This window comes from Colletotrichum siamense, assembly GCF_013390195.1.
Source record: "Colletotrichum siamense strain Cg363 chromosome Unknown KSG_Cg363_contig04, whole genome shotgun sequence".
NCBI classification, from domain to species: Eukaryota; Fungi; Ascomycota; class Sordariomycetes; order Glomerellales; family Glomerellaceae; genus Colletotrichum; species Colletotrichum siamense.
The window spans coordinates 4,190,366-4,202,732 of record NW_023501017.1 but is presented as its reverse complement, the minus strand read 5'-3'; the positions used below and the strand labels follow the sequence as shown (position 1 = coordinate 4,202,732).

The 12,367-nt window shown below is 56.0% G+C and overlaps 3 protein-coding genes across 3 annotated transcripts; 1 reads left to right on the top strand and 2 right to left on the bottom strand.

Moving 5' to 3' along the window:
* Positions 1–715: 715 nt before the first annotated feature.
* SWI5 (Transcriptional factor SWI5) lies at positions 716–1,328 on the bottom strand (the record flags this gene model as incomplete). Its single annotated transcript, XM_036638871.1, has 2 exons — positions 716–986; positions 1,039–1,328. The coding sequence occupies 2 exons, from the start codon at positions 1,326–1,328 to the stop codon at positions 716–718; spliced, it is 561 nt and encodes a 186-aa protein (XP_036495995.1).
* Positions 1,329–5,938: 4,610 nt separating this feature from the next.
* On the top strand, positions 5,939–8,214 carry INV (Invertase; the record flags this gene model as incomplete). The annotated part of the gene is made up of 2 exons (XM_036638870.1): positions 5,939–6,245; positions 6,674–8,214. The coding sequence occupies 2 exons, from the start codon at positions 5,939–5,941 to the stop codon at positions 8,212–8,214; spliced, it is 1,848 nt and encodes a 615-aa protein (XP_036495992.1).
* Positions 8,215–9,372: 1,158 nt separating this feature from the next.
* Positions 9,373–12,226, bottom strand: CSTLP2 (CMP-sialic acid transporter 2; the record flags this gene model as incomplete). The annotated part of the gene is made up of 4 exons (XM_036638869.1): positions 9,373–11,069; positions 11,120–11,450; positions 11,500–11,640; positions 11,687–12,226. 4 exons carry the CDS (start codon positions 12,224–12,226, stop codon positions 9,373–9,375), a joined length of 2,709 nt encoding a protein of 902 aa, XP_036495993.1.
* Positions 12,227–12,367: the final 141 nt, after the last annotated feature.

Sequence of the window (12,367 nt, the reverse complement as noted above, 5' to 3'; positions counted from 1 at the left end):
ACCCGGAGCTCTTGCCTTCGAAGCTCCTGCCCGCCCGGAATACCCTGACGTTAGATCCAGTTCGCTGCGATTCACAATGGTAACTACCTCGCGTAGCTCCTAACGCGCAGCGAAGCGTAGCAGAAGGAGCTACGCTCTGGATGATGGCCTCAGTGAACGTTAACTACGTACTGGCATGGGCACTCACAATTGAGCTTATTACGCACGGCTAGCTCTGACAGCGGGACAATCTTGGAAAATCCCAAGGCAATGGCAGCTGACAAAACATCACCAGCCTGCCTTCCTAGGAAGCGTTCGTCATGGCACATCAGATGAAAGATTTCAAGCCATCGATCAAGTCTCAGTTGGGCCAAGACCTTTTCTATACTGGTATTACTCTCCCTGCCATAACCTCGGCCGTGAAACCATCCACGGCTAGCTCATAAGCCCGTCCAAGAATCATGAAGACATAAACAGGTATCTCGAGAAGGAACAAAAACAGCAAAATTGCCAACCCATGTCTATCATAACCCGTTTGGCCGTCCAAGAAAACCCATTGAGCTCATTAGCCCACCAAAATCATAGAATTTCGACTCGACAAGAGCAAAAGACTGTTGTTGCCTAAATTCGAGAGAATAGAGAAACTTCCTTCACAGGAGAACTTCCAACGCATCATCGGCCCCTTTGTTTGACCGATATGTCAGTGAGCCCCTCACCCCACTCAACTCAACTCGACTCAGTACATCATCTCAACCTCCTCTCTGACGTCAAACTCCATGCCCACGTGCTTCGTCCGGAGGTGTCTGACAAAGTTGTCGCGCCGGTTGTACACATGCCCCGTCTTGGCCTTTCGGCACCCGGGGACGCGGCACCGGTACCCGGCGCTGTCGCCGTCGAGCGTCTCGTGCGTCTTCTTGTGCCGCTTGAGGTCCTTTTGCGTGGCAAAGGCCTTGTCGCAGCCGGCCTCGTCGCAGCGGTACTCCTTGATATGGTATCTCTCATGCTTGCTGTGTCCATCGCGTTAGTCACTGGTTCCTGAAGTAAGAGAAAACCACTTACGTCAAATCACTCGGCCGTCGAAAAACCTTTCCACAACTGTTCCAGCGGCATTCAAACCGCATTCGCGAAATATCAATGTTGCCCTCGACAAGGCCAGCGGTAGCGGCGGCGGCGGCGACGGGGCTCACGGCGCTGCAGAAGTTGATGTCACTGCTACCGCTGCTCGCCGTCGTCAGGCCGCTGTCGCTCGCCCTGTCGCACTCATTTTCGGTGATTTCGGGGTTCAAGGGGCTCAGCAGGTTCGTGCTCGACTCCGAAGAAGAGGAGGGGGTGGCGAGTGGACACTCCATGACACCAGGTGCCGTAGGTGATCTCCATGATGAGGGCAGCGGCGGTAGGTCGAGGCCTAGCGCGGCTGCTGTGGGAGATGCGGGTGATAGTAGGGGTATGGGGGGATCCGTGACGGATTCTAGCTTGAGGAACGTCGTCGTCGGGTTGGCGTAGTAGTGCTCGCAGTAGCAGATGTCGTTTCCGAGTAACACGCAGTAACAAGAGTCAACTAGGTTGGGTTGTATGCTGGTGTCTAGGTAAAACGCCACCGTGGGAGATGGGGGTTTGTTTGGTTGGGGTGGTTCAAGAAGTCTGATCCGGTGAGATCAGAGCCGAGATACACAAGGCGACTTCCCGCTAGGAAGGCCAGAGATGAGGCGGTTGTGACGGTCCAGAGGCAACAGCTAGCCCTGGGGGTGAGGGTGCTTTGACCGAGTCAAAGAATAGGCGGGGAAATTCCCCGCATGCGGTTCTCAGAATAGGTGATGATACTCCGGGGAGGCTACCAAAGAGGTATGGGTGTTTTGCAACGGGCAGGCGATGTTGGGGAGTGGTGATGCTATCGGGCCATTCCGACAAGATGTGAGCGGCGGGGGGTGGTGTTGATCCGTGAATAGTGTTCAGGATCTCTCTGTCGACGATATATTGCCAAGGATATCTTCCTTCCGAGTTCAGGTACGAGGTAAGTCTTGAAGCAAACAAGCTCTCGGGACGTGAGGCTCAAAAGCGGGCGGCGGGGTACGGTAAGGTTGAACCGGGTTTGGCGATCTCGGGTTGCGCAGGAGTGGGCGGCGGAGAATAAGTCTGTATTCGTAACGAGGGCGGACAAGGAGCCGGGCCGTGGCGTACTTAAGTAAGAGCGCGGCAGCAGATTCGATGCGTTGGATCTGGCGGGGCGGTGCAACATTTGAAGACGAGGGGGGGCCTCAAAACCACTCCAAACAACGTGGAAAGGGCAGAGCGACTAGCAAAACCACCACCTACCTTACCGCACTAACAGAAGGTAAGGTTGGCCCATTGGCTCGATGGCTGCAGGTGTGGGTGACTACTTCAGCAGACGGGCCAATTAAGCATCGCCAAAGACTGGAAACTGGGGCAGCCTGCATGACTGCCCAGCGCCTCTCACTCGTCACTTACCCTAGGTAAGGTAGGGTGGTAGGTAAGGTAGGTAGGTTGGGCTCCGCTCCGCCAGAGGCATCGAGTGAGGCAGGGGGAGCCTTCTTCATTCGCCCGCCGCGGAAGCCCTCCATCACCATGGATGTCATCAGTGATCACCCACCAAACCGCCGGCGGAATGGGGCCGCAACGCAACACGGGGACGGCCCAGCGAGCCGCAAAGGTCTGGAACACGGCCTGAGGGGCTTCCTGGGGCGAGAGAATGAGGAATCAAAGAAGCGTAAACCAACATCAGACCCATAATCGACTTTGACATGAGATACGGGATGCAGTCTCGGTCGCAATCCGTCTGGTCGGTGCCGCAATCTACCACAAACAAGAGTTCCGATGACATGACACTCATCAGCCATCTCCCCGCTCAGCGACATCCTCACTCGATACTTCGCCTCGTTCATGATGGACGCCATTGGCTGCTCGCCGCGTCCCCTGGCAGAATCAAGCTCATCTGATATCTCGGGGCAATCGCCTTCCCCAGTAAACGCACTTGGCGCGGTGCTCCGCCTCGTTTCCGTCGGGACATTCAGGAAATAAAGGACGCTTCTGGACAACTTCCGGGTGAGGTAATTCGAGGCAGACTCATCTTCACACCCATTCGCGACGACACTATCGTATCCCGCGCCAGCAAATACTTTACTTACATAACAACATCGCGCCGAGCGCGCGGGAATGGGAAATGTGGCAGGCAAAAAATCTGACATGGAAGAGTCCAGTCCAGTCCATCCCAGCCGCAGCCCGAAGTGGACCCCCCGAGATCTCCGTCACGCAACGCGGCGCCTCGACGGCAGTCCCATCAATAGCGCGCATCTTAACCGATCCGTCGCGAGGCTAAATATTCCCGGCCCGGCCAGGCATCCCTCCGCAAGTGGGCGGGATAGGATAGGCATCAAGACACGCACCAGACCGGGCCGCGAGCGGGTCTCTCTGTCTACAAGAAGCAGGAACAGAGACGCGGACGTCGTCCGAATGGGATGCAGGCATGAATACGGTCTTCGCGCATAACACGACGCGCGGTATGACTGAGTTGCCCTGGCAGCGGACGGCCGACGGGTGCATCTTGCATCTGCATGTTGGTGTTGTCTGATCATTGACTGCATAAACTCTTGGGGCAGCGGTGTGTCTGACGGGGGAGGAAGTCGTCTGAACGTCCACAGAGACCCAAAATCTCGTTGGACACTTGCAATCTCCAGAAGCAGCCAACGACGTGAGCGGCACGTCAGGTTGGGCAAGATGTTGATTGCATCATGGCAACGACGCCCGTGGAGAGAGAGACCTTGGCATGCACGACGTCCACGGCGACGGCCAGTACAGAGGCCAGACCGAGGGAAACCGCGTCTTTTAGTCCCGGAAATCTCATCGGTGCCTCTAGCAACAGCGTTGGATGCCGACGTTGGTCCGATATGAGGCCATCGACCGGTGCTAGTCTAGTGGACGTTGCATCGTCCTCCGACCTCAAAGGTGTCATCGTCTCGTGGCCCTTACAGAAGTCCGCATCTCACCAGGGTTCGCGGTGCATCTTCGCCGTCATCATCACCAACGAACATGAAAAAGGAGACGGACAAAAGATCATCGCCATCTCGTGAGCCCCGAGAAAAGACTCGCGATGCATATATGAAGTAACGTCAGGCAAGTGCCGGCCGACGGGTGACCTTGGCATCATGACTCGGGTGATGTTCAAAGGGACGAGGGCGGTAGGGCCCGGGAGTCGCGTGGCCGCCATGTCTTGACTCGGCGCCGATCCGTGTCTCGCTCAGATCTCGCGCGCCGTTACAGTTTTTAATTTTTGACCCTTCCAGGTGATCTAGAAAATTTGATCGAAGCATGCATTGGATCACTTGCATTGGATGTTGGATGATACGTATCCGAAGCACGTCAATGACGGCATCACCATCTGACCGCTCGATGGCATTGGCAGAGTTGCAGAGGAAGCAAACACCGCAATCCAACTCTGCTCGGAGAGCGTAGAAGCCGAGACGACACCGCCATTTCTCTCCCAGTATGTTCCCTCCCGGTCCGTCTTGGCTTCCGCGAGAACGACTGTCCAGTCGAGCAGGCGGGGGAAGAGGGCATCTCAAGTGTTACGCAGCATTGTTGAAGGGTCTTTGTTTCCTGCTAATTAGTGAGGGGCACCGCTAGGGGATTAGAACTTGACCCCGCTTTTCCTCTCTCCCTGTTAGTGAAGAAGACGAACACCTCGGCTTCTTTGTTCGTCATTGTCTGTGTCTCACTCCCATTCCTTAGGACCTTCGGAGCCCTCTCGAGGCCAACATATCATCAAAGGCTTCATCAACAACAAAGTCGGTCGCTCACATGGCCATTGTTTATCTCTTGTCATGTTCCATCCAGTCCGAGTGCTGCCCTCCAACCCCGCATGTCTTCCCCAGAAACATGGTTCCATCATGGTGTCCCGCTGCAGCAGAGGCCGCTGAGTCCCCCGGCAGCGCCCAGGCACTAAGCAGCGCTGGCGACGGAAATCCTGGCCATGCGACCAATGAAGATCCGGGGGACGGGTGAGGGGGGAGGGGGGAGGGGGGGCAGCACCGAGAACGGGCCTTGCCATTGCGGGGTGTGTTCACCGTCTGTAAGGATGGCGTTCTTCTCTTTGCCCGTTGTTGGCGGTTTTCTTCTGGTAAGTATCGCTTTTGGGCAATTGGGGTAGAGACATGGAGGAGTTGGAGAAGGTTAGCGGGGTGGTAAGCAGCACCTCAGAGAGACACTGGAAGGGGCCACGAGAGCCAGCCACCTGCCAGATGCCCGCAGAGTCATGAGACCTGTCTTTGGTGTGTGATGCCCACCCTTTCCTCCATTCTGCTCTTGGCGTGCCGCGGTGCCAGGCAAGAGCTTCTCCAGTGCGACTACTGCTGCACTTGAGGCAGCGGCGGACGGGGACGGCCAAGCTAAGGCAATGCCACTAGGTAGGTACGGCTACGGCTACAACACTTGGCCGCCGTTGCTGTTTCTGCTTGCTAAGGCACTGGCAGCTGCATGTTTTGATTGAAAGAAAGGACAAGAAGAAAAAAAAGAAAAGAAAAAAAAGGGTCCCTCCCGAGGTGGACGGCCTTGAGTCTGGCGCTTTTGATAAATAGCTCCCGTCTTCTCTTGACGACGCCCACGATCCATCCCATCACTCTCAACATCACTCTGTCCATCTGCCTCTACATACATCTATCTCTCTGCCTCTACTTGTTAGACGTCCACAACAATACAAAGCATCCTTTCAGCTTCTCACAACTCACAACTGCCCGGCGCCCCAGCTGAAATACATACGGCTGCGCCTCACTCTTACAAGCTTCGTCCTAAAGTCACTCTGCCTTTTCGCTGACACGTTCCGCTACTCAATCCATCCGAAGTCTGTCGATCAGGGACATCCAACCCCCCTACCCGCACCGTTTCGCCCAGAGAGTTTGACACTGGTTCTCTATTAAGGAACGGGGAGCCGGACTCGCCTACCAAAGCCATGCGGCAGAACCTCTTCTTTTCATCGCTCCTGGCGACATTGCTCTCATCACCGCCCACGACACACGCTCTCGCTCTTCCGGGTCTCTTCCCTGACGCCCCGCCAGCATCGTCAAGACATCCCCCCGTCTCCCAGGAACTCAGACGCTCCGCCGCAGCCTCCTCCGCCCACCCCGCGAGAATGGCCGCCGCCGACCGATCCGCCAAATGGCGACCCCAGATTCACTTCTCACCACCCGCCAACTGGCTCAACGACCCAAACGGCCTCTTTGTTGATTCAGACGGCGTCTGGCACATGTACTACCAATGTAAGCCTGCCCCCTCGCCCGCCCCTCTCACTCGGTTTCATCCTGGTCCTCTTCACATCACACCTCAATAAACCCGTTTAACTGCTGCTGTTTCTTCGTCTGTTTTGAGTTGTGGAACAAACGTCGCAGACACGAAGCTGCGTCTGCCCAACCAATGTCGACGGCGTGTTTCCGCCCGCCTCATTGGATCTGCATTCTGCACACGTGCTAGTGTCCCGTTTGCCGTGAGGGTTGCGCTTCATGCCAAAGACGGAAACATCACATGCGCGATGATGAGCGTTGCAGCGTCACCCCGCATTTCGGGCGCAATGAGACAGTGCATTCCTCCTCCGCACCCGCCCCCCGTTTTCTTGTCTTCAACACCGTTGGTGGATGAGGCTCTAGTTTTTTTCAGACGTCGTGAAGAATCAGCTGCTAACCGTTCGCAGATGCCGACAATGTGCCGGGGTCCGGCGTCAAGAATTGGGGTCATACAACGGCCACCGAATTTTACAACTGGGTCGACCACCCCGTTGCCATCCCCGCCACGGCGCGCGATGGTTCAATCTGGTCGGGCAGTGTCGTCGTTGATAAGGAGAACATCTCCGGCCTGTTCCCTTCCAATCAGACCAGCGGCAAGGACAACATTGTCGCCTACTATACGTCGTGGGAGCCCGACCAAGAGTCCCAGCATCTTGCCTGGTCGTACGACGGCGGCGAGACCTTTATTCAGTATGAGGGCAACCCCATCATCTCACTGAACCGCCACGGCTTCCGCGACCCGAAGCCGTCCTTTCACCATGAGTCAAACACCTGGGTCATGGTCCTGTCGATGGAGAACCAGGTGGCTTTCTACACCTCGTCGGACCTCGTCCACTGGACGCAGGTGTCCATCTGGAACCCCGGGCGCAACATTGGTCTCATCGAGTGCCCTCAGATTCTTCAGATTCCCACCAAGGATAAAAGCGGTAAGATTGTCGGCTCCAAGTGGGTTTTGACTCTGAGTTTGGGCGGCGGCTCGCCGACCGGTGGCGCCGAGGTGTCGTACCTCACCGGCTCCTGGGACGGCACCACCTATACGCCCGACGGGCCCGTCTCACGGAGAGGCGTTCAGGCAAGACAAGACAGCTTCGCGATCCACGACTTCGACTTCGGCCCGGACAACTACGCCACCGCCTTCTTCCACCTCCAGGACGACAACGACGCAGGCCGTGATGCGTACTCCGTCACGTGGGCCGTAGATGCTACTTCATACGGCTGCTGCACCCCGACAGACGGAGAAGGCTGGCGCCACTGCATGGGCGGTGTCCGCCGCCACTGGCTCGACGCCGCCACCAACAAGCTCGTCTCCGTCCCCGCGGGTGACCTGTCCAAGCTCGCCAGCACCACCGCCGGCTGGAACCCCATCATCGACGAGAAGGACGTCGCCGGCATCGAGGGCACCAGCTCCGTCATCCGCGAGTTCAACCCGGCCGTCGAGTGGACGCTGACCGTGCGCATGGCCAAGTCCCTCCTCCAAGAGGGCTCTACCGCCTCCGCGGAGCTCTCCTTCCAGGGCTCCCAGTCCAACGGCTCCGAGAAGGTCTCGCTCGGCTTCCAGTTCACCGGCAGCGCCAACAGCGCCGCCCCCGTGGCGAGCCTCAACATCGCCCGCGCCAGCAACGCCTGGGATCGGTCGGGCTCCTTCGGCATCTCGGACGTCCAGGCGCTGGAGGCCGCCTCCGAGGAGGGGTCCAGCTCCAACGTCGAGTTCCACCTGCACGGCGTCATCGACCGCTCCATCCTTGAGGTCTACGTCAACGGCGGCGTCGAGGCCGGCACCATGCTCTACTTCACCGAGAACCCGCTCGACAGCATCATCATCACGCGGGGCGGCTCCAACTCAAATGGCATCACGTTCGACTTCAAGGCGACGGCGCTCAAGAGCTCGTGGGGCTCGTACGAGGAGAAGGCTTCCGCGCAGGACAAGTGGGTGACTGAGGAGTTGTAATTATGGGTAGCTGCATCTTTTGAATATCATGACTTTGCGTATCGTCACTTCTGTCTCGTGTAAATTGGTAATCTGGGTCTTCTGTGCTATGCCAATAACTTTTTCGTCAGAGGCGTATAAGCCATCACAACTCCGATGAACCCCATGCCATCGACGCAACATACAAATCAAGACAAGCTCAACAACATCTCGAAACATAACCCATCATCCACCAAAAGCCACCCACCGTGTGTACAAACCACACAAACAGTGACAATACCACAACCAAAACTAGATACACACAGTAAACGGAACCAGATGTGGTTGTTGTTGGAGACCAATGACGTCTGCAAACCATCCCCAAACTCCATCATCCCAGGGAATGTTTCAACCCCAACTGCCCCCCCACCACACACATACATGTGATTGTAACATTTTCCATCCGAAGTAAACAAAAACAAAACGGTAGCTGCGAGAAAGGACGCATCAAGGTGGGAGGGCGAGGGGCAAGACAGGGCAAGACAAGCATACACATCCAAGATAGCGCAACAAGTTCAAAGCTCCAGTGTAAGAGGACTGGCGATCTGGAACTGAGCATTGCATAACATCAAACCAACATTCAATTTCCAGTGAAGCCAAAGAGTTACCCCAAGGCACTGTCACCTCCTGCAAGACAGCAAGACATTTGAAGAAATGAAATCGAATTTTATTACACTCTTTTATAACTTTTCTGCCAGTCCAGCTCGCCTCAAGGAACTGTGTTGACAAAAACTGCTGCTTGCTTTACTTGCTTGCTTCGCCCATACTACTAAAGTGGAGGGGGCTATTTGTGATACCATCTCTGACGCCGTTGACCGCCCACGCCTACCTTTGTGCTTAAGAAAGTGAACAGAGAAAAAGAAAAAGGTCTATATCGTACCATATCCTGCGACAACACACACAAAGCACACACTCTCACCACACACATACGTTCAGTTTGTTAACTTCACACACGTTTCCTTTTCTCTTTCTCTCTCTCTCTCTCTCCATGCGACAGAGCCAATATCTACTAGACCACACACCACTCTGTGTCGTTGCTCGTGTTCGACCGTCCGGGTCCCTCTCCGATGTGGGATATCTCAAAGCATGCAAAAAAACGAAAAACAAAAGGACGCAGACAGAGAAACAAGAATAAAGGGCTTAGTAGCCAAACCCAGCGACCGCAGCGATGACTTCACGTCGTAACCTGCGCTTTACGTCTGGGTCCCTGTCTGCTTCCCTGAGGACGTCGTTGGGGTCCTTCTTCTCTGCCTCCTTTGGCGCCTCCTTGGGGGCCTCTTTTAGTGCCTCTTTGGGAGGCTCCTTGTTTTCCTTGTGCTCCTCTTTAGGGGGCTCCTTGTCTGCTGGCTTAACCTTGCTGGGGTCGGCCTTGGGGTCGCCAGGCTTGCCAGTGTTGTCGACTGGTGCCTTTTCACTCTTGAGCTTCTCCTTCTCTTGAGCGGCCTTGTCCTTGGCCAACTGGTCTGCCCGCTGGTCATCCTCGAGGGCGTCATCCTTGGCTGGCGCGACCTTCTTCGCCTCGCCATTATTGATACTCGCCAGAGCGGCGCTGTCAAACATGTGCGCGCTCTCAGCACTTGTCATGGCGTACTTGGTCGCATTCAGGGGCTGGCCCAGGATGCTGGCCTGAGCGTCGAGCTTTTCGTAGAACGCATTTGTAGGAACGTCCTCCAAGTAGTTGAGACGATGACCACAGCGGGCGCCCAAGACGTCGCGGACCTTGGGGTTGGAGCTGCAGCAGTGGCCCCAGCAGTCGCTGATGTGGTCGATGACAGATCGGAAGGGGTTGCGTCGGCGGCTCTGGTCGATGATGTGGATGATTGTGGGAATGGCGACCTCGTGGAAGACGCCGAAGCCGGCGAAAACCTCGGACAGGAAAATGTAGTCGGCGAAGAAGCGGCGGGGGATGTAGTAGATATCGCTCCAGCCAACACACCACTCATCGCGGCGGACCTTGTACTCGAGGTCGAAGTTGTCGACAACAGCAGCGGCAGCCATGGCAGTGCGGTGGAAGTCCTGGCCCCAGCCCCACCAGTTGTAGTTCTTGGTCTCCGTCAAGCACATGTATTCAGGGCCTCCGTGAGACGGCGGTGCGGTATCAATGATGGCGGGGAAGTGGATGTTGTAGGGGTTCATGCCGGTCCAGCCAAGAGGGTCAATCCACGCGTCGAAGTGGTAGTACATTAGGCCGTCAATCTCGGGCTGGGTGTCGAGAATCAACTTCATGGTGCGAGCGACCTGCTTGTAGACGGTAAATGTGCCGGGGAATTGGTCGTGGGTCAAGTTATGGAACTCGGGGTCCTCCTCCTTGAACATGTTCGGCATGGAGATATGAACCGTGTGGAAGAACGGCTCGTACTTCTGCAGCATGGGAATGCGCTCGGGACGCGCAGAGTTCCACCTGATCATCGCCATAGTGTTCTTGAACGGCGAAACGATCTTCTCCTCATTGCCAGTGACAGGCTTCGGGCCGGTCGCAGGGGCCGCCTTGGATCCGCCGTCCTTGGCGAAGTCGGGCATTTTAGCCTCAGACATGGTGAGGAATGCCACAATGACAATGGTGATGAAGCTCGCAACGATCAGGAATATCTTGTTGTACTTGCGCGCAACAGCCGCGAGCTTGCCGAAGAATGACAGCTTCTGGGGCTCATTGGACTGAGCGGCGTTGGGATCCTTCGGGGGCGGGTTGTCCATGTACAGCCAAGAGGCAATGAAGACCACGACGGTACCGGGGAGGACAAGGAAGCTGAGGTTGGTACCGAAGAGGATCGGCGAGACGTACAGAAGGATACCGGTAGCCACGGCAGTCGCAAAGCACTTGATGACGGCATCGGCGTCTGGACAAGTCAGCGGGGTAGTTCAAAAGGGATACCCAGAGGTTACTTACACTTGTACACAGCGGTAATGGCAAGGCCGATGAACACATTGCTGACGATGACCATGATGGCGCCGAAGCTGTTGTAGCCCTCGAAGAAACCCGGCTCATCGGCCTTGAGAGTCTTGATAACCAGATGGCACAGCAGGTTGCAGGCAGCACCAGCAGCGTACAGAATCATGTTGTCGGCGTGCAAGCTCGAGTCATCAGTCTTGAGCAAAGCCTGGTTGTAAACTCCCGAAGACGCGCTTAGGAAGACCTGGAAAAGCAGAATGAAATACGTGCTGAAGGGATACGTGGTGCCCGTCGTGGGGTTGTACTGGGTAACCATCAAACCGCAAATCTGGTCCATGTTAGTCCAGTCAATACCGTGAATAGACAAGGGATCATACCTGCATGACAATGGCAATCCACTGAATCTTGGAAATTTTGGTGTTGAGGGTCGCGATCATGACGAGGGCGGTGATGAAGGTGACACCGCTCTTGGTCAGTTGAATTGTACCGGGATCGGCCATTTTGTAGCTGACGAAGATCTACACAATTAGCAGAGAGCAACAGCAAGCGGGTTTTCTCACATACCGAGTTGTTGATGAGGACGTAGAACAGCGCCAAGTTGCAGAAACCGTAGCGCACGTCTCTCGTGACCTCGCCCCGTACATAGCTCCAAAATGTCCTCAGGTCCAGTTTTGGCAATGGCATGTGCTTGTCGACGACGGAGCCATTGCTCGAAGAGCTGGCACTTCCGTTCAGTCCCTCCTCCTCACGCTTCTCATCCAAACTACTCCTCTCGTTCGTAGGCAGCTCCGAGGTGGCGAGGGAGGAGTAGCCGCTGCCGCCACCACGAGTCGAGGGACGGATGCCATCGGCAGCTCGTCTTTTGCACTCGTTGTAAAAGAACATTGTGGACAGAAGCATTTTGAAGAACTCGGAAATGGTGACGGAGGCAGATGGCGAAAAGGAATATGAGCCGCCAGTCTGAGCGACCTTCATGATAATTCCAATGCCGACCTGAATGGCGACGAGGCCGAGGGCAGCAGCGTAGGCAGCATGCTGAGGCCCGCTGGGAATCCAGCTGAGGGGCTTCAAGAAGAGCCCCAATACGCTTCCGTGTCGTAACATGGTTGCGGTTCACCAGCCGCTAACGGGCGGTTCTGTTCGTGTGGTGAGGGTCGTGGGATCGAAATTCGTCGCGGGGTGTATATGTTGGAGGACCGGGCGAAAACGAGCGTGATGGGAGATGTGGCAGCAGGCTGCGAAATG